Below are 20,362 nucleotides of genomic sequence, written 5' to 3' on the forward strand. Positions count from 1 at the left end.
ATCTCTGCTGATAACCAGATGTATATAACACATAACATTTTCAAAGACCATGTCAGTGAAACACTATTGCCTGCTAATCCAGAAATAAGCCCATTCTCTGCAGCTGGCAGTACATGAATCTGTTTTCAGGAGACTCCGAAAAAATCAGTTTTCTCTCTCTTTCTTCCTGTCTCTTCTGAATTTACCAATATGGGACATATTAAATAATGTTTGACAGAGAACAGAAATATTTTTACATGTTTGACAAAATTATTACTTGCTATGATGGAATTTTCTGCCTCTGCATGTGTTGAAGTTATATTGACTGCATGTTATTACATACAATTATAGTAAGAAACCAAAAATAATTAATTAAAAGAATTTGCTGTGCAACACAGTTACAAAATAATTATAGTCTCTATTCCCCATATAATATTATTACAGGCCTTAAAAGATGCTGCATTGGCTGTGCCTTACAAAATGAGATTTTAATTTTAAGGCTCAGACCAATGGCCAGTTACAATTCTGCATGCAGTATTAGCTGAAATTTATCAGGTGCTAAACTCTTAAATGCAGATAGCTATGATAAATCAGTTGCCAGTAAATATCTGGTGGTTAATAATTGGATAACCAATCTAATTATCTAGAGAGAATGGTGACTGTTTTGTTGAGGTGATAATTATGCAGCTTTACTATTAGGAAATTTCCAACTGTGGAGAGCTGATGTGGTTAATTAAAAGATGTTGGTATTTTAAATATATATTTATTTTAAAATATAATACATCCTTTGCACAAAGCAGGATGAACTTAATATGAGATCGCACTCAGTTGTTTTTGCGGTATCCATATATTTTTTATCAAAATTCTTGCCTTGTTTTTTTTTAAGTCTGAACCTTTCACAACTTTTCTGCATTAAGTTAATTTGATGCATTTTCAGTGGGGGATATTTACCAAAACTCTTGCCTCTGATATTAAAGTCTTCCAGGCACTTTGAGCATTTGCATGACTTCTTTTTTGTACTAAACCTACATGAGCATGAACATTATATAACATGAAAAGGAAAGAAAGTCCAGATACCTCTTGGTCTTGTTTATGTTGAATATGAACACAAACCCCAAAAAGTGTGGAAATAACATTTCTGGAGAGGAGTATCCTGCTCCCTTACAGGGTGTCACTTAGCATTCTGCACTAACAAATATCTCAGTCTTTGCTAAGGATTTTATCTTAATCACTAAGAGGCAAAGAAAGACAACACAAATATCAAATTCAATTTTGTATTTTAGTCCAAAATCACAATATTGCATTAAATTATTCTTATCTGAATAGACTCTATTTTTGATCAATTTTTACTCTTGAATGCTACATTAAAGGTGTTACTATGTCTTCAGTGCCAAATTACACCCCTGTCTTGCACGTGGAGTAAAGGGGAGTGGGTATTTCTTCTTTGCTATGCACTTTGCATATTGTTTTTACCAAGGGAATACATGAGGTGTTCTCTCCCTGCATTTGAGACATGAAGGACAACAGCAAGAGCTGGGATCTGCTTCTCTGGCTGCTTTCTGAGGGTGGGGAAAAAAATACAACATTTTATCAACCAATTTTCCTTTGTGCGATCTCATTGCAGCCCTGCACATACACTCAGAGCTCAAAAACCTGTGGCAGTCTTGACATCACAGGTTGCCACACTCCATGTTCCCTTCCCCTGCCAAAACAATTAGCAATGGAAAAGCACCAAGAAGTCGTACACTTAGGCACAGCAAAATGAAAAAGCTTAATTAGGTCCTGCAGCAGCATAATGAGAATGTGGAAACAAATCTCTGTTACAGAAGATAGATGAATGGAAGGCTGGCATGCAGGATCAAGCCATCTGGAGACAGCCAAAAGTAATTTGGATTGGTGTTTTGACAAACTCTGGCAGCAAGAGCTATTAAGGGCACCCATGTGTTTGTTTAATAGTGGTTGTCAGCATTTCTTCTGCAAACATTACTGTATTTTAAAAGCCTGGTGGTTGCAGCTGTCTGGGCTAAAACTTCAGATACAGATTCTCTCACAAGAACTCATTCTCTGTAAAAAAGAACTCCCCAGTTTGTGGGACTAGGAGGAACATCTCTTTTATGTGGTACCAAGGAGGTGGATGTTGGCTTGGGCTCCTCCTTTGAACACGGTGGTCTAACCCTCTGATGCCCTCCTTGGGGGTGGAGGAATACAGAAGTAAAAGGCAAAAGTAGCACACAGGGAATAATTTTAGGAGGTGTTATCTCTCTTCCTTATTATGAACTTGCATAAAAGAATTCGAGTACATTACAGGGAAACTTCTGAAAGGTTCTGGAAAAAAGCAAAGTCTATTTGCCTATATTAGAATTCCCAAGAGATATCAATTTTAGGGGCAAAGTTGTATACAATAACTATGTGGACATAATGTGGATTTACATAGTGGCCATCAATCTGCTCATATGGAAACAAACCCAAAGCCAAAATGCAATACCTCCTCCTAGGCAAATAAGCTAAAATTTCCAGCAGTGTTCTTAAGATCATGATAAGAAATAGGATTTATTATTTTGTGGCAAATAATATAACTGCTAACATTATATTTTTGTTTCCTGGATTTTTGTACTTAGAACTTTGCTTCTCAACCAAAATGTCATGCAAGTTCTTTTTTCAATCTTAAAGTTGATATTTTCAAATAATCATTTCATTATAAGAGTGGAGGCCCAAAAAAGCCAACTTAATAGGATAAGTTACAAATTGAAGTAATAAAAGTTATTAATAGAAGGGACTGAATTTGATAATAGATTTGGACATTTCAAAGCATTCAAAACAAGAGCAATGTACCCTCCACATCCTCTCCAGATATTTTCCAATAATTTTGATTTGGTAGAAAGTAGAAACAACAAACAAGTAATCCAAAATATGTTCAAACAAACCAGAGTTACTTTATGCTACAGAAACCAAGACATATATCAGTCCTGATGAGGCTAATTTGTTGAGTTCTTTTGATCATAAATTACATGCTTTACTTTGCACTTCAGAGTTAGTACAACAATTTGGAAGTTACTGGTGATTACATGGTAGAGCTAACCCTTAAACAGATATTTGTATGGGAGCTTTTGTCTTCAGTTTGTATTCTTGATAGCACACAGTATGGTGTGAACAAAAGAAGATGAGAGTAAAGACACACAAAAAAGACACTGCTGAAGGAAAACAGGGAGGGAGAATGTTAGGACACTTTGCAAAGTTTTAAAGAAAGAAGCTGAAAGAAAATCTGTGCATGAAAAGTGAAATTCAGACTCAGAAGTAAAATACAAATAATTACCACTAATACATATGTTAGTCTACATTTTATAGAAGAATGATATTTTTTTAGAATATGACAAATTTTTAAATAATTTTTAAAGTATGATGAGTTATCATTTTAATATATAGAACATATAACTATTTAAGTGACTATGAAGGCTATGGCTGAAATATGCAAATCAGTGCAGTGTTTTATAGTCAGGCTAAAATGTGATTTTTGTTCTATTTCATAAATTTGATTTTATTTCTGTTATTGAAGTACTGCAATTTTTTAAAGGGCATTATCAATTACTTTTTCATGGATTAGACAAGTAGTATAGATGATATTTAGAATAGTTTCTGAATAAAGTCAGTGAAAATAAATTAATAAACCAGCTACTTTTTAATGCAACATTTAACTCCTATATGTAGTTTAGTGTCAGTTTTGTTTAGTCAATAAAGGAAAAACATACTTAGCTTCTTTTGAGAAGGAAATGTCTGCTGACTTTACTGACTAAAAGCTGCATTTGATAAGCCTAAGTATAGTAAATAACCATAATGTTGAAATAGGATTCTTATGCTCAACGTAATCTCATAAATTGTATTGTATGGCTGTTAAATATATAAATATCCATGAAAATATACATATTCTCACTTACCCAACGGACAGGAAAGGCTCCTTTGATTCAAGTCTGTCAAGCAAATAAAAAAAAATTTAAATATAGGTATTTATTGTGTTTAAAAACAATTGTGCAATGAATTTAAAACAGACATTCTCAGTGTCAATTTTATTTAATGACACAATTTAGCATGAATAGAAGGGCTTGATTCATTTTAGTAAGCACTTTTAATATTCTGCTTTAATTCCTCTTAACTTGGAAAAAATCCCGTTTACCTGGTGGAACTTTGATCTAGAGATCAAGTATCTAAAAAGCTGCACATCTAGGCCCTTTGAATTTCACAGATTCAGATGACTTGTGTAGATATTTGAATGGAATGTCTAGAGTGAACAAAAAATACTTTGTTCTTTTTGTTGCCCCTTTTTTTTTTTTTTTTTTTTTTTAATTGGTTTCCAGCATCCTATGCTCATATGACATGATAACTTCATCATTATGAGAACTTCTGTCCCATTTGCCAGAACTGGCCTTGTGCTAGATCTGGGTGTCACTGTTTTGGCAGATCCAGAATCATGCTCAGTTCTAAACCCAGTGGTTCAAAGTACTCTCCCACTCCCTGTGAGGAGATGCAGCACCTGCACACTTGCAGGAGCCTCCAGCCAGGACAGATACAAGAATCCTCATCTGTGTTATCAGGCAGTGTTCCTGCTCTGGTATCTGCAACTGGCTGCCCTTATTTTTTTAGTGTGCTCTGACTTCATAGAGTTTACTGATAGCAGCTGCTTGATAGGACCATTAGTATGTGATTTTAGGATCCTTTATAAACATGTTTAAAGCTAATTTGCAGCTGAGTAATTTTGAGTGGTTACGTGATGTACAAAAATGTTCTGTTGTGATGATTCCTGTGGAGCATAGTGTGTTAGGAAGAGCAGAAAATAAATACCCAGGTCATTAATATCACTTTGTAGCCTTTAATTAATATCTCTTTGTAGCCTCTTTGGAGCCTTCTAAAGCATATCATATGTGGAAGTGAACATTTAATTTATTAATCTGAAGCCAATTTAGGCCCACAATAAAATATTTTAAATATAATTAATTTTAAACAATTGCCATTAGTTGTAAACAAAAGTACTTTAAATAATAAATATTTTAGAGAAGAAGCTTCATGAAAGTCCTCTTCGTATAAAATCTGAGTACTGTTGCAGTCATTATTCATTCAGTAAAGGTTTCGTGCAAAAACTCACAAACCAATAGACCAGTTTAATTATTACCATCGTCTAAAATCCAAAACATTGAAAATGCAGTCCCTTTTCTGTTGTCCTAATAACTATAGCTCATCATTCCATTTCTTTCTGGGGTTGAAATCCATGTGGAACTAGGAGTATAGAAGAGGAAGCACTGATGGCTTTGCATATGCCTGGAAGCACAGTAAAAGCCCAAATCCGCATGTCCTTGAGGTCAGGGCAGTCCCAAGAAACTCTGAACTTGGCATTTTCTGTGCTCAGGCAGCGCTACCAGAGAGCAATAAAGTGACAGGGTCCTTCATGGCGGGTTTCACCCTTCAGGTTTAGTGTCATGTTTTGATTTCCTCTTTTTCTGCTTAGTGAAATGAATCAGTCAGGGGAAGCAATCAGTGTTTGGCTGGAGAGATTAACTATAAACAGGTTGACCAAAGAATGAAAGCCCTAGAACTTAAATACTTCATAATACCGAAATTTTGTAATCAAGGGAGACCTAGCATTACCCTGATAGAGGAAATTCTGGTAGATTTTAGTTGAAGACAGAGTGTGTGATAGAAAAAATACTGTAATTAAAAATCTATTTGAAGTCCGTTCTCAAGCTGGAATTCAATTTGATTTAAATAGCACTGCCCTAGGTTTGACCTCTCTCTATATTTGACTAAATGGTTTTAGATAATTTGCTGAATTACTTTTAATTAGTTCAAGTGTTCCTCATAGTAAAAAGGAACACAATTATCTGTTTGCCTTTTATTTGGTAATTCAGTATATGACAAATTAATATAAAGGTTTAAAACTGCAATGTAGTATGAAATAACATCTTAAATAATCTTTACTGGTGACGCGTGTCAATATAAAACACTTCTTACCTTTCTTTTCAACCTAATATACACTGACTTTTCCAGAGTTTTGAGGAATTCTTGAAAAATTAAATATGACATAGCAAAAAGACTAATTCTGATAAGTTTTGAGAAGGGCTGTCATACACCTCCAGGAAAAATCTTAAAGCAGATGTCTTTGCAAAAACATATTTTTGTGTCCAAGAAATACTAAGCTAGACTGTAAACAAAGGGAATCATGTCTTAATTATGTAGGAGTGGTAGTGAATCAGGAGAGATTGAGATATTTTCTTTCTTTCCTGAAATGGTTTTCTCATCAGAAAAGATCAATCTGTCAGCATGCCAAGGCAATATATCAGTTTGAATGGGAGGGAAGGAGGCTAAGCAATAGCAGGACTGGTACATGGCAGACTGAGGTGGTGCTCCTCTGATTATCAGCTAAGATTTTCTGAGCTAAGATTTTTCTTAGCTACATGTGATAGATAAGTTTTGCAGGAGGAAAAATAATTTTTACACTATGTCATTTTTACAGTCACTGTAAACTGAACAGGTATAGGCAATTGATTACTACCCATTGATATGCTACAGTCCTGTCACACTGTGTTTAAAAAGAGGACCCTACAAATTTCCCATTTAGTGTTATTCCCCTTGCAACCTGTCTTGGATCCCAAAATAAGTTCTACTTTCTTGCAAAATTGTCCTATTAAGATTAGAGGCAAGAATTTTTCTGCATTTGAGGCCTGACCCAAGAAACATAAATCTATATAATTACTTGTTAAAGAATCCTCTCCTCTCCTTCCCAAAACTGTGTACAGGACAAAGTGAATAACATTTCTAACAACATCAATGTATTACACAAGCAAATGGATTTTAGCCAAGGATTCTCCAAGGCAATTAATTATGAATCAATATATTCTTCCTCTTGGTGATAATATAATTTCATCTTTAAAGCACTTAGTAGGAAAAACACATGGAATTTAATGAATTTATTAGTATTCTTATTTCGACCTGTTGAAAAAACAAAACCATCTGCCCTGAATCAGAGAAAGGGGTCAGGAACAAATATTTTTTCAGATGAGTCATCATTTTAGGTTACAACCTTCATATCAGAATTCCTGAGGAGGATTATCTGACTGTGTAGCTGACACAACACATTTTCTGTCTGACTATAAAATGAATAGTGACTGCAGTTTTCAAGGGGGTTGGGAACATTTTTATTCAAGCCAGATAGGAAAGTCAGGACAACTGTAAAGCATTTTGGACTTCAGTATAGTGTTAATGTGTATTTAGACTGACTGATATGGCTGACTTATTTACCTGTCAGGTATGTCTTTTTTGCACTGTGCAGATTTAAGAACCAAAGAATTAGCAGGAGCAAAGATTAAGCAGAAATATGTGTAGTGAAAGAATATTCAGATTTATGGTTTACCCTATCAATGCATTAAATTTTAAAATGACAAGAACAACCCAAGAGACCTTTCAGAAGAAACTTATGTTTCCATGCACAGTAATCAAACATGGATGCATTTTTCTCTGAATGTTGAGTTTGTGGTTTGAAGTGATTTAAAACCATCTTTCTTCAGAACTTTTTAAGCAGTGTTATATATTGTAATCTAATTTCCTTTTAAAGCATTTGCATTATAAATTTTGCTACCTCCCATTTTTTCCATTCAATTCAAGCAAACCTAATACAATGTCTTAATTTACAGAAGAAATATGATTTCATATAATTTCCTCTATCTATTTAGTCTGAAAGAACAGTTGCTGGTGTAAACTAGATAATCTTTCCTTTCTGCTTTCTGTGACTTAATTTCAATCCAAGGTCATTTTTCCTGGACAATGTCAGTAACTATTGTCAAATAGAATAGGGTAAGAAGCTCATTTTGTCTTCTGAAACTTCCATAAATATCTTTAGAAATGGTGACAAGTTTTATCAAGAAACTGTCATATTCTGGAAAAAATAAATGGTAGAATTACTGTATAGAAGGTCTAACCCATCAGAAGCAGAGGGAATGAAAGATTAATTTACATGTTTATGTCAATTTTTACAATTGTTCCTAAAAACTTTAATAAGTTCTGTTCCCATCTGGTGGTTGACATTGCAATTGATAACTCAGATTAGAAAAACAACAACAACCAACTGTTGTTTTCATGAATATTGCATAATGTCACATACTATGTATTAGTTTTTCCACTACCTCAAGAAGTTGTATTTGACAGACCTAAGTGCTTCTGTTATTTATTGAATTATAAAGATTCTAGCACAAAAGCCAGGGGTGGAAACTAGCATACTGCGAGCTCAAACTCTCATTTCTCAGTGCAAATGTAGTTCTTTGATTCGGTAACTGACTTGGTGGATAAATTATAAGACAGATGATAGGTAAGACTTAGTCTCATTTTTAAAGCTCTTGATATTGCCTGTTATGAGAATCTCATAATAAATAAAATAAAATAAAATAAAATAAAATAAAATAAAATAAAATAAAATCCATCCTGAGCATGACCATGAACAAAGAATTATGCCAATGGGAAAGAGAGCCACGTTAAATAAGAGGAACACCCAGTGTTATGATTCATTTAACATTGGTGTGCATAAAATATTTTAACAAAAATGTTACTGCATGTAAAATAGGTACCAACATGCTGGTTTTAATCATCCAGTGGAGAGAGTTAAAATATGTTTTATTTTTTTTTTATAAATTGAAGAATTAGTATGAATTCAGTGTGATGAAATTTAAAAAAACAAAGCAGACTGAGAATTTGAGAACAGGAAATATTTTGTACATATACGAAATGAAGGACAACTGTCTGGGTATTGCAAAAAAATCTTTTCAAAAGATGAAGAACTGAGTAACAAGAGAGTGCTAGTTATGGGGATGTATTAAAACATCTGTCCTCAGAGCTGACTGAGAAGTGTCCTTTAATCAGCACATGGTTCCTCTCTTCAAGTCTCAGATCATAGTTAATTGAAGTTCACAACTGAAATATTCAAGGTACTAAAACTAAATTTTACTAATTACTGAAGAATTTATTCAATAAGAAAGCTACTACACTAGTAAGCACTCTCGGGATAAAGAGATTATCAAACAAGACTATCCCTTTGGCTAACAGCCTCTCTCTATGCAGATCTATACATAATCCTTAATAGATGTATTATATATATATTTAGTCCCTAATGAAAGTATCACAACACATTATACATTCTGACTGATTAAAAAAGATACTTTTTTTTATAATATTTTGTGACTTTTTTGACTCGGTTTATTATTTGAGATTGATAATAACTTAGATCACTTCTTGAAGCACCAGCTTTTCTCTAAGTCCATGAGGAAAAAGTTGTACCCAGAAGAAGCTAACTTCCCAAGACATTTGTAGGTGATATGGATTTTACACAGCTTAATTTTTTGTGATAGAGAAAACTGAAATTATCGTTTGTCCCTGTAGGACAGCTTGATTTTCTGTATAGGAATGCTTCTGCTCACCTTTGGGTTTGGTTTGCATTCATGCACTTTGCATTTGATTTGCAACAAGATGGAGGTGCCTTTAGTCTTTTCAGTGTTTTCAAGTGAAAAAAATGGAATTTTGGCCCAGAATATATATATATATATATATATATATATATATATATATATACACACATACATATATATATATACACATACATATATATGTATACACATACATATATATATATACACATACATATATATATGCATACATACATGCATATACATATACATACGTGTATATATATATATATGTGTGTGTGTGTGTGTGTGTGTGTAAACCATTTTAAGTATTTTACATGTCTGGACAACAGAAAATGTGTGCAAGGTTTTTTAATTAATTAAATTAAATTTTATTATATTTTTAAACAATGCTGCAAAAACACTGACTATTGGTACAGTGCATTTTATGTAGCCAGTTCTACTTAGCACCTAACCCCAGGACAGGGCAGTGCCACAGCACTATCTGTAGGAAAAGATTTTGAGGGAACACTTAGCACAGGATGCTGTTGATAATACCTGATGTCAGCCTGTACAGATTTGTAGCACATATACCAGATGTATCAGATGTACATAGGAGATGACCAAATTCAGCTAGTTTCCTAGCAAAATGTGTATCTTACATCATTTATAAACATTAAATTCTTGTCATATTTGCAAGTTTCTGGAGCCTCTAGGATTTTTAACCATGGGTAGCTAGGATAGATAACCTTTTTGCCATTAGAAGAATGGAATTAATAATCTGTTTGGGGTTTGAAGTTTGATAGTTATAAAACTGAATAAAAGGTATCTTTTTGTACAGGGAGGAAGTGCTTTAGAGAGTCTGCCTCTCCCCTGGGCTAGCTTTCCCAGCTGCAAGAGGCTAGGATGAGGCTTAACCCTGCATATGCAAAAGTTGGCTTTGATATACTCGTAGAAATGTACATTGTCATAGCGGATATTGAATGGTGTTATAACAAGGGATGGAAGGGTTTTGGGGATGTTGTAGGAAAGGGAGACATGGAGAACTCAGGGGAACTAGAGGTAAAAAGGAAGTGGTTTCCAATAATATTCTTAAATGGGTGGCCTAAATTTTAGGCAGCAAGAAGAGAGGGAAAACTAAAAATTCTAAGTAATTTAAAAGCTGTATCCTATCTGATTTGACATGTTAGATCTTGCTGTATCCTTCTTTGTGAATCCAAAACTTGCAAAGATAACCCAGTGGCATGGATTCTCCAGTTGACTAAATCCTGGTAGTATGTCTGAGGAAAACTAAATTGTAATTTAGAGTGAAATTGATTCAGACTCTACATTTGAAAACTTTCTTAGATAATAATGGATTCCAGTTTCCTCCCATGACACCCAAGAGAAGTCTTCTGTTGCCAAAGCTAAAGCTAAACTGTGTTTAACCCATACATCACTGTGTGATATTTTCAGTTGTGAAGTAATTCACACTCAGATTTACAGTGAGATTCTTGCAAGTTTCCCAAACTCAAACTCAAACAGTGGTCAATTTGATATCTTTGTTAAAGAAAGTAAAGGAAAAAAAAAATAAGAATGAAGATAACTCCATGCTGCTGTCAATTTTTCTTTGCTCAATTTTGAAAAAAGCTATGCTCTAAGCAAAAGACAGAATTTTGAGAAAAATATAATGTTCTAAGTAGTGTGCCTTAGACATCTGTTCCTTACAGGTTTGATCATCCTTTACAATGAAATTGATTTCACCTGACCCTCTTCTGCTGTAAAGCAGAGTAAGAACACTCAGGTCAGTATGCAGTGATCTAAGCATCTAGAGTGGCTTCTTCAGAGTGGGTTGAACAAAACAGTGTTGACTGATCTAATGCACACAATCAATACTACTTTGCTGCATGGCTATTTGCAGTCACAAAGAGATGAAGGTTAATGTAAGCATTGCCTTTGAGGATCCCAAGGGTAGAGGCTTAATATCCTTTTTCCCTCAATGACACTACTAACACTTTAAAGCAGTTACAGGAGGGTCACTTCTCTAACAATGTAAGATTCATATTTGTCATGCTGTTTCCTAGAATAATCTCATTCATGCAAATTTGAAAAGTGCAATATACATTTTTAAGTCAATAGGTATTAGAGGATGTTCAGTTTTTAGGACTCAAATCACATATGATGATGAATTTTTTTTTCAATAAAATAGCCAATGATTTTGCCAGAGGTTTTGGGAATACTGGCATGTAATACCAAAAAGGCATGCAATTTGTAACCCATGCTTTAAAGAATAAAATTACATTTGACATTATGAATCAACAGCACTAAGTATCAGTTCTGGTAGGGTGGATAACATATTTTCAGACAGTATGCTCCAAGATTAACAGAATTCACCAAGAGATAAAGCATCATGGCAATTTTATTTTTATAATTCACCGCATAATAATATGTTGCTATTTTCCCTCTGTGTTTCACACAGCCTTCCATGCTATTTGTAATTTTAACTTAACAATCCATTTTCTTTCAAATTAAGTATACTTTAAATTTCTTCTTCTAATATAATTCATAAGACTTTAAAATGTGTTACAGTTTCTTGCTTATCCAAACTTCCTTATTTATTCAGAGAGTACTAAATTTATAACCCAGCATCATATTTCTGTTCTCCGTCAGCCACTTAAATAATGCACTTGCAGTACACCAGCAGCTCCCAGACCAAATTACAGCCTTCTATATAATTAGAGGTGTTACATTATGTGAGAACCAGTGTCTAATTGCATGTCCACTAAGTGGTTCTCTGAAGCACAACATTCTGCATCTCTGATTACTGCAGCAATTAAAGGTTTACTAAATTCCTGAAAATGAAGAATTCGTCTGTTCATTTGCAATGCCAAGACAGGCCCTTCTCTAGTCTCTCTCATGAACCCAAGACTTAATTGGACAGTTTCTGAACAGCAGTGTCTGCAACTCTTGATACTGTTTCCATGATGCCTTCTTCACCAAATCTCAAATACAGAAAAATGCATGTTGTCAGTTTCTGACTTTTTTTAATATGTTGAAGCAATAATCTTTTTAGCCTAACTGAAATACAGCAGAATACCTACAGAAGACATCACCTTCATATGGAAAACAACGTTGAATCCAAAGTGATTATTTCTTAAATTAAATGCAAGAATCCATGCAGTAATAAAGGGTAGAAATCTCACATACAATAAGGGATAAGAATAGGCCTCAGGCTGTCAAGACTTAAAGAAAATGCATGACTAAAACTACTATTTCTGTTTGCCTGCAGGCAAACTCATCAATACTCTGGATCTTTTAGGAATTTCCTTTTTGATTTATAAGCCAAAGTTTTCACATTCATATTAGCAGCCAGAATTCTCAGATAAGAAAGGGGTTGTAATTATTTCAATTGGATAAGAAAGGAGTCACAATAATTTCAATGCCATCAGAAGATTCTGGATATGTTTTCTGTTCTACTGTGGTATAAACAGTGATTAAAAACCATTAAAAAAAAAAGATATAAGTTTACAGTTAAATACTTTATCTATAGTATATTGCTTCAGGTTTCCTAGCAGAAGGAAAAAAATAAGAAAAGAAAATTAAATACCAGGAAAAAAACCCAACAATAATAAGTGAACAGCTGATTCTCAAAATTTTCTAATCTCTGAGCATGAATGTGTTTGTGGTGTCTGGGCTTTTGTGGAAGAAGACATCATTCATGTGATACCATATATCACCTTATGCAAGAGGAATAGTACTGAGATAGGAAGAGGCATGCAGCTCCTATGCAGATGTATATAAGCTGGAGTCACATCCTCTTAACAAAGGAAAAGAAACCTGAGGAGATACTGTATAAGTCTAAGGAATAACTCGAAGGAAGATTGTTACAAAGACAAGTGTTAGTCTTTACTTCTAAACAGATCTGTGTCAAGGCCACCATTTAAAAACTCATGATGAATAAAAGCAAACAAACATGAGAAAAATGTAAGATTTATCATATAGTGATGATCTGAGAGGTAAAACCTGCCCTAGTCCCCTTCTTAATGGGAGTTAGCAGTATTTGTATAATAGTGAATAGGAAGATTAAAAAAAAAAATTTTGTTGTCTAGTTGTTGTTGGAGTTACCTGACAGATTTGGAAAAATATGACTGAATGAAGAAATCAAGATGCCAGTTTCATTTTATATCTTTTGGTCTTTTTCTTTATCTGTGATTTATTTCAAAATAAAGAGAAACAAAAGTTTTTCCTGGATGTTGCTAAGGACCTGAGATATCTTTCTTTCCCCCATTTCCACCCCCCCTCTAAAACTATGAAGTGCTGCACAATCATACACTGAATAATGTGAAAGGGCAAACTTAAACCTCTGTCTGCCTTTTCCAGCCCCTCTGAGCATGTGTACTGTTTTAAACATCTGTGGGATCAAAATAATTGCAATTACAGCACCATAATTTAGAAATTAAGACCTGCATGTACTGCCTTCCATCAGCAGATTAAAAAAAATCCTGTGATATTAGTTACTTGACATGGGGGCCTTTTATTAAAAGAAAACAAACAAACAAGCAAACAAAAGGTTCAGACTGAATCACTGGGTCTGCTGTAGCTTTGTATTTGTACCTTTTAAGAATTTTAATGCAATTGAGAATGCTATTAAATTCTCAACACAAGCAAAATTTGTACTGTTCAAGTAAGAATTTGAAACTAAATTATATTTTTTCTGTACAGTAATTGCTGTTTTAAATGTGACCACTGTCAATGTTCTTTGATGAAATGAATGTAAATAATATCCTGCTGGACTTAAAATCTCTCTATTTAAACATATTTAGAAATGTGGGGATTTTTTATGGAAACTAAACATTTTGTCAGGAGAAGAGCTGCAGAATGACATTTATATTAGGCCCATTCCACTGTACTGAAATAAAATAGCTTTTCTCAAAAAGAAGGATAATCAAAAGCACAGGAGGATACATTTCTGTAGAAAAATAATCACTGATTCAAGAGAAATATCACTTATAGACTTAATATGACAGTCATAGAAAAATTATGTTCCATAGGCATACTTTTTTTCATTCAGTGGATAGAATGAAGTAGGAATCTACACAATTTAATGTAAAAGTAAAGAATCAGTAAATACTTTAACAGGTTTGTTTTCTGTTTTCTGGACTGTGTCTTTAGTTTCTTGTAGGTTAGTAATAATGATGGACACACAAGTTCATTAAGAAAAAAGATATAAAGAAAAACATTGCTGGAAATCTGGGACAGTATTCAATTAAGAAAGATGCATGCATTTACTATCATTTTATGCCAGGTTTTAAAAGATTGATAATATACTATCAGCAGCACACTATTACAGTAATGATGTAAAATCCTGAAGTAGTCTAATGGAGTAGTAATGCTTGTTTGGCACAGAACTTACTGAGTTTATGTCAACACTTTAGAGTGGGAGTAATGACCTCAAGAAGATTCCTATACTAGACAACAAAATCAAGTTACCATCAGTATCCTTTTCACAGTTTTTCCTGAAATGAAGGGTGGTCAGGAATGCTCAGAAAAGCAACTCAAAATAATGGATGGCTCTGAGGCAAACCAGACCACACCAAACTCTGTAAATTATATTTACAATAAATGTAAGAAGCAGAGTGCAAGTAGAGAATGACTGCAAGCAATTCTTGCACAATTGGCTTACAGAGAATGACTGTAAGCAATAGCCTCTGCTATAAGACTGAAAATCCAAAGGAAATGGAAGATGTGCAATATACTTCAATCAGTTTTGTGATAGAGATTATAAAAGTAAAACATACTGAGGAAATTGATAAAATATTTGTGTTAAACTCTCATTGGCATAAAAAATAACCATACCATGTAAATAAAATATCCCTTTCCAGTATGCCAATATGAGACATTTAAATAAAAGTAGTTCTAGAGGCCGTGGAAGTTATGAAATTGTAAAGTAAAGGCTCTTTAATGTAGGCAATTAATAGCAAGTTAAATCAGGCGTGTTAAATATACATTTCAATTGCATTACATGACAAAGTGATTGGTAACAGGAAATCACTGTGCTAACTAATACCACTCAGAAAGTGCTGAACTGTACATGTGAAATTTCAGAGAATAGCTGGGAAAAAAATTGTTCTGGAGGGAAGCCTTTGCAGGATCACCATGTGCTACATCTGAGCAGTGCTGTGGGAACTCAACACCAGTGGCTCGTTCTGGTTACAGGCAAGCCAACACAGTGAGAGGCTATTTAACTCAGTTTTTCCTGTCTTTCTTAATCTATTCACTAAATCCATTCTGTTAATTTTCTCACTCCAAGATGTGCCTCAGCAGGATGGATCTTAGGCTAGCCAGCTTCATTCCCAGACAACAATAGGAATAGTGGAGGACTAGGGATAGTCACTCCTTGCTGAGTCTTCAAGATGTGACACTGAGGCCAGCCAGTTTTGCTTGTGGCATTCCAGAGAAGCTTGAAGTCTGGCAAGGATGAAAATAATCCATGTAGGGATTATTTTTCTTGGATAAAACAGTCTTGAAAAAGTTTGTAGGTCAACTATAATGCTAAATTGCATAGAGCAAAGAGATTGACTAGATACCCTGGCAGCGCCCAGTAACTTGCCTTTCCATTTTTCTTCCAAATCCTAGTCCCCTGCTTTGCCACACTGTACAAATATCACTTTGACCCTGGGGATTTGTCAAGTAACTAGCTTTCTCAGAAAGCAGATTTGGATGTGATATGGGATGCTGTGCTCTCAGTTGTACCAGTACCACCACACTGGTTGTGACTCCTCCTGCCCCATGTGATCTCCAGCAGATCCCCACCACCACCTCATGCAGCAGAGCCTGCAGTAATTGTGCTCATTTTTATGGCAATAAAATGGCACCATTATGCCAGCCTGTAGCACACTGGTTTTGTTTTTTCAAGACTCAAAAGCAGGTGTCTTTGTCATCCTTCTCAAACCCTCTCAACCTTGTTACTACCAAGAAGGGTGTCAGATATGATTTTTAGCCAGCTCCCAAGCTGTCAGCCATAGAGAAAGGACACGCTGCATGTCCTGAGGGAAGGCCAGCCACAGGCAGCATGTGCAGGGTGGCTCTGCTCCACCTGTCCTGGGGTTGGGTCCACGCCTTGAGCAGCAGGGAATGGTTGCACACCATCAACAGCCTCCAGAGTGAACTGAAACAAAGGCTTCCAAAATGGAGAAAAAGTTTTCAGGCATATATTTAATATGCCATATAACATGGCAGTGCACTGAAATTAACAACAAATAATTAAAGCATTTTATGATGGAGAGATGCAGAATAACAGTCCATCAGACTACTTATGGTTCATTATGCTTTGGTATGTTGGAGAGTAAACACAGGAAAAAAACCGCAAATGGGCTTTCATATGGTGACACAGAGTTCCTTTAGTGAAATACTGATCAAAACACCACTAAATTAAAAAGACAAAGTGTGATGTTTTATTTTACCAAAACATTGCTTACAAAGACTGCTTTAACACATTTGTGTCAGCACCTTTAATCTTCACCTTGTGTTTGAAAGATACTAAGATGTGCTGCTGGTACAATTAATTTTTGCTGTAGGCTAGACCAGTACAACAAGATGCGAAACAATTGTAAAATGCAGATTTTTTAAGTGTGTGATTTTCTGCAAAAGTGGTGTGCTAAAAAGAAAATTCAGAACAATTTTGAATATTCTGGGGTTTAGGTCCCCCCTCACATACTGAACAATGCAAATTAGGATGGATGCTGATGGAGTTTATAGCTTTGCCAGAATTTAGCTGATTCCTACTCTAAGTACATTTTAAGATATTCAGTGAACATGCTTAAAATGAATAATGTGCTTAACAGCTTTCTGAAGCAAAGACTGAATGATCTCAAAATTGTTTTAAGGCCTAAACAAAAAATGGAAGTCCTTTTATTATTTAGTTATCTGTCTTGAACCTGAAAAGGGTTATGTGTCTCACATTTAGATTTATGTTAAATTTCACATAGGTAAGATTAAATGAGATTATTTTCACACACATCATAAAACTAGAAAAGTTAAAATAACATAATGTAGATCCTGAACTGAGATATTAAAAAAAATAATCTAATGACTTGGACACACAAGCAAATAAAATCCTGCAAGTCTGTGCAGCAGTCCTGCTTGCTTATCTTTAAATTGTTCTTTATATTGTCTCACATATGAAAAATACCATTTAAAATCCTGCAACAAAGGAAACTGAAAAGTAAATAGTTGTTATTCTTAGTACTCTGTTGTACACAGTCATTGTTTTTTCCACTGGATGTCTACCTTAAGACAGCTACTTCTAGAAAACTTTCCTGAACATGCTTATGAAAACTGAAAAGTGTCAAAGCTTGTTTAGATGACTGTCCAAGTGTCGTCCAGGACAGAGTTATCTTTTTACAGCAGCCAGGAGTGGTGATGTGTGCCTGTGGTCCCAGCTACCGGGAGACGGAGCCCATGGATTGAACTGCCTGGGCTCAGGAGTTGTGGGCTGCTGTGTGCTCTGCTGAATGGGCCTGGCCACCACCAATGAATAACATTTTACATCACTGCCAGGGACAGGGGAAAAGAACTTTTTCTCTGGTTTCTGGAAAGAAAGGCATTCTTTTTCCAGTTGGAAGAAAGTGTGGTGTGGTGTGGAAAAGCTGGTTGGAATTGGTCATGGGCTTTCTGTGTAAATAGTTTTTGTCTTATACCTTTTGTCATTAATATTTTTGCTGTTACTGTTAACTTTTTTTTTTTTTTTAATCTCATTGCTGTTTCCAGTAAATAGTTATTGTCTCAAACTGCAATTTTCACCCCTTTGTGCCTCCAATTCTCAACTCTATCCCTGGGGCAGGAAGGGGGAAGGAAAGGGATGTGAGTGAGCAAGTGGAATCTCATTTGGGAGGGTCTCAGAAGGTACTAAATTGGGAGTGCCATTGCTAAACCATGACAATGACTTTATAGCACATCTCTTTCTACATTAAATTTACTGTCTTGTCAAAGAAGGAAATTTTATTGCTTCAGCATAATATGATTTTTTAACCAATTTATTAACTTCTTGATCTTGATATATTGGTTTCTAATAATGTGTTTTAGTACATTTCTTAGAATCACAGCTAGTCTCATCTAATAATTTTCTGGATCTCCTCTGCATAAAAAAAGGTATAACACCTTCCCATACCCACTGTTTCTTTACCTTACAAGACCTCCGTAAGTTTTTAGAAAAAATCACTAATAGTACACACATAGATTCAGCTAGTCCTTTGAACACACTACAGTGAATGCTATCAGATAATTTCCATCAAATTCACGTAGTGAAACATTGGTTAGCCAATTTGTTTATTGCATACCTTCTGGTAAAATTGATTTTCTTTAACAGGTGGTCAGCTAACTACTTTTGATGAAGTAAAAGAAATCTTTTCTGTATCATCTGCTCTCTTTTCCTCCTAACTAAAAAATCAGAGGATGTTACTCTAATGACAATTTTTTGTTACCTTTTATACTATTTTGTGCTTTAACCTTTCTGACATCCTGTAGATTGACTCTGCTTTTCTACTTCCAGTCATGGTGTTTTGATTCCACATTTTGTACTATTGCTTTTCAATTATTAGAATGTTAGAGAAAGTTGATGCTGTCATATTATTTCTTTGATTTTTTTTCTGCTTCTGGAGAATTTTGTGTTCTACCTTAAGCACACTCAGTGCAAGATTTTCTGCACTTCTTTTGTCCTTCAAATTTCTTTCCAAGAATCTTTCTACTCACCAGATCTCTGAGCTTATTTAATTCTGTCCTTTCTGAAATCCATTATCCTCTTTCTACTTACAGTCCTTCCTTTTAACAGTAACTATTTTGTGACCACTACATTTTTGACCAATGACTCTCTTAGTGCAAATCAAATCTAATGTAACCACTTCCCTCGTGTCTGTTTCAGTGTCGTGGGTGGATCCTGGCCAGCAGCTAAGCACTCACAGTCACTGTCTCACTCCCCTACCATCGTCCCCTGTCAGGATGAATGAGAGATCAAAAGTTAAAAAGCCTCACAGACTGAGATATTTGCAGTGTGATAGGGAAAGGGAGAAGGGAAAAAAGTCCAACTGATGCAAAGGCAATTACTTTCCACCTCGCATAAGCAGTCCAGGCAATCTCCAAGCAACAGCTGCTTTGGAAGAAAAACCTTCCCAATTTTTATTTCTGACTATATGAGAGAATATTCCTCTGGCCAGGTTGGATCAGCTTTCTCAGATCTATTTCCTCATAACTTCTTACCCACACCAAGCCTATTAATTACAAAAGCAGAATAGGAAAATGAGAAAATCATCAGGCTGTGCAAGCACTGTTCAGAAAGAGCCAAAACATTGACGTGTTTTAGCAACAAATCCAAAACACTTACAGGATCCTATGAAGAAAGTTAGCTCCATCCCAGTCAGATCCAGTTACAGTGTTCTAAAATAAGTAAATATTCCCAGTGTTGCCAAAACTTTAATAATCACTGATCTTCTCACATCCTTGCTATCATACAATCATAGAATGGTTTGGGTTGGAAGGGACCACACCATAGAGTGGGTTGGAAGGAACCTTAAAGGTCATCTAGTTACAACCATTTCACCATGGGCAGGGATGCCATCCACCAGATAAGATTGCTCAGGACCCAATCCAAACTTGCCCTGAATATTTACAATGGGACACCCACAACCCCGGGCAATATGTTCCCATGCCTCACTATCCTCTGAGTGTAGAATTTCTTCCTAACATCTAATCTAAATCCCTCCCTTTTTAGTTGAAAATTGATCCCCCTTTATCCTATCACTATCTGCCCATGTAAAAAGTTGTTCTATTTTATAAGCCCCCTGTAAGTCCTTTCTTGTGCTTAGTACTCCAGATCAGGACACTGTACTCCAGGTGGGGTCTTACAAGGTCAGGGCAGAGGGAAAATTGAGATGAAGGGAGAAATGGAAGGATTCTCTTAGTTGCTCATAAAAGCC

At 35.1% G+C, this 20,362-nt stretch overlaps 1 protein-coding gene across 15 annotated transcripts in view; it reads right to left on the reverse strand.

Annotated features, from left to right (window-relative positions):
• The window catches only part of RALYL (RALY RNA binding protein like), a 372,311-nt gene that overhangs the window by 52,842 nt on the left and 299,107 nt on the right, over positions 1–20,362 (reverse strand). For all 15 annotated transcript variants that reach the window (XM_021550594.3, XM_077783049.1, XM_077783051.1 and 12 more), the window contains one exon: positions 3,912–3,944. In XM_021550594.3, coding sequence (XP_021406269.1) covers positions 3,912–3,944 — 33 coding nt within the window. The remainder of the gene's footprint in view (positions 1–3,911; positions 3,945–20,362) is intronic.

This window comes from Lonchura striata, chromosome 1 (genome assembly GCF_046129695.1).
Source record: "Lonchura striata isolate bLonStr1 chromosome 1, bLonStr1.mat, whole genome shotgun sequence".
In the NCBI taxonomy this organism is placed as follows: Eukaryota; Metazoa; Chordata; class Aves; order Passeriformes; family Estrildidae; genus Lonchura; species Lonchura striata.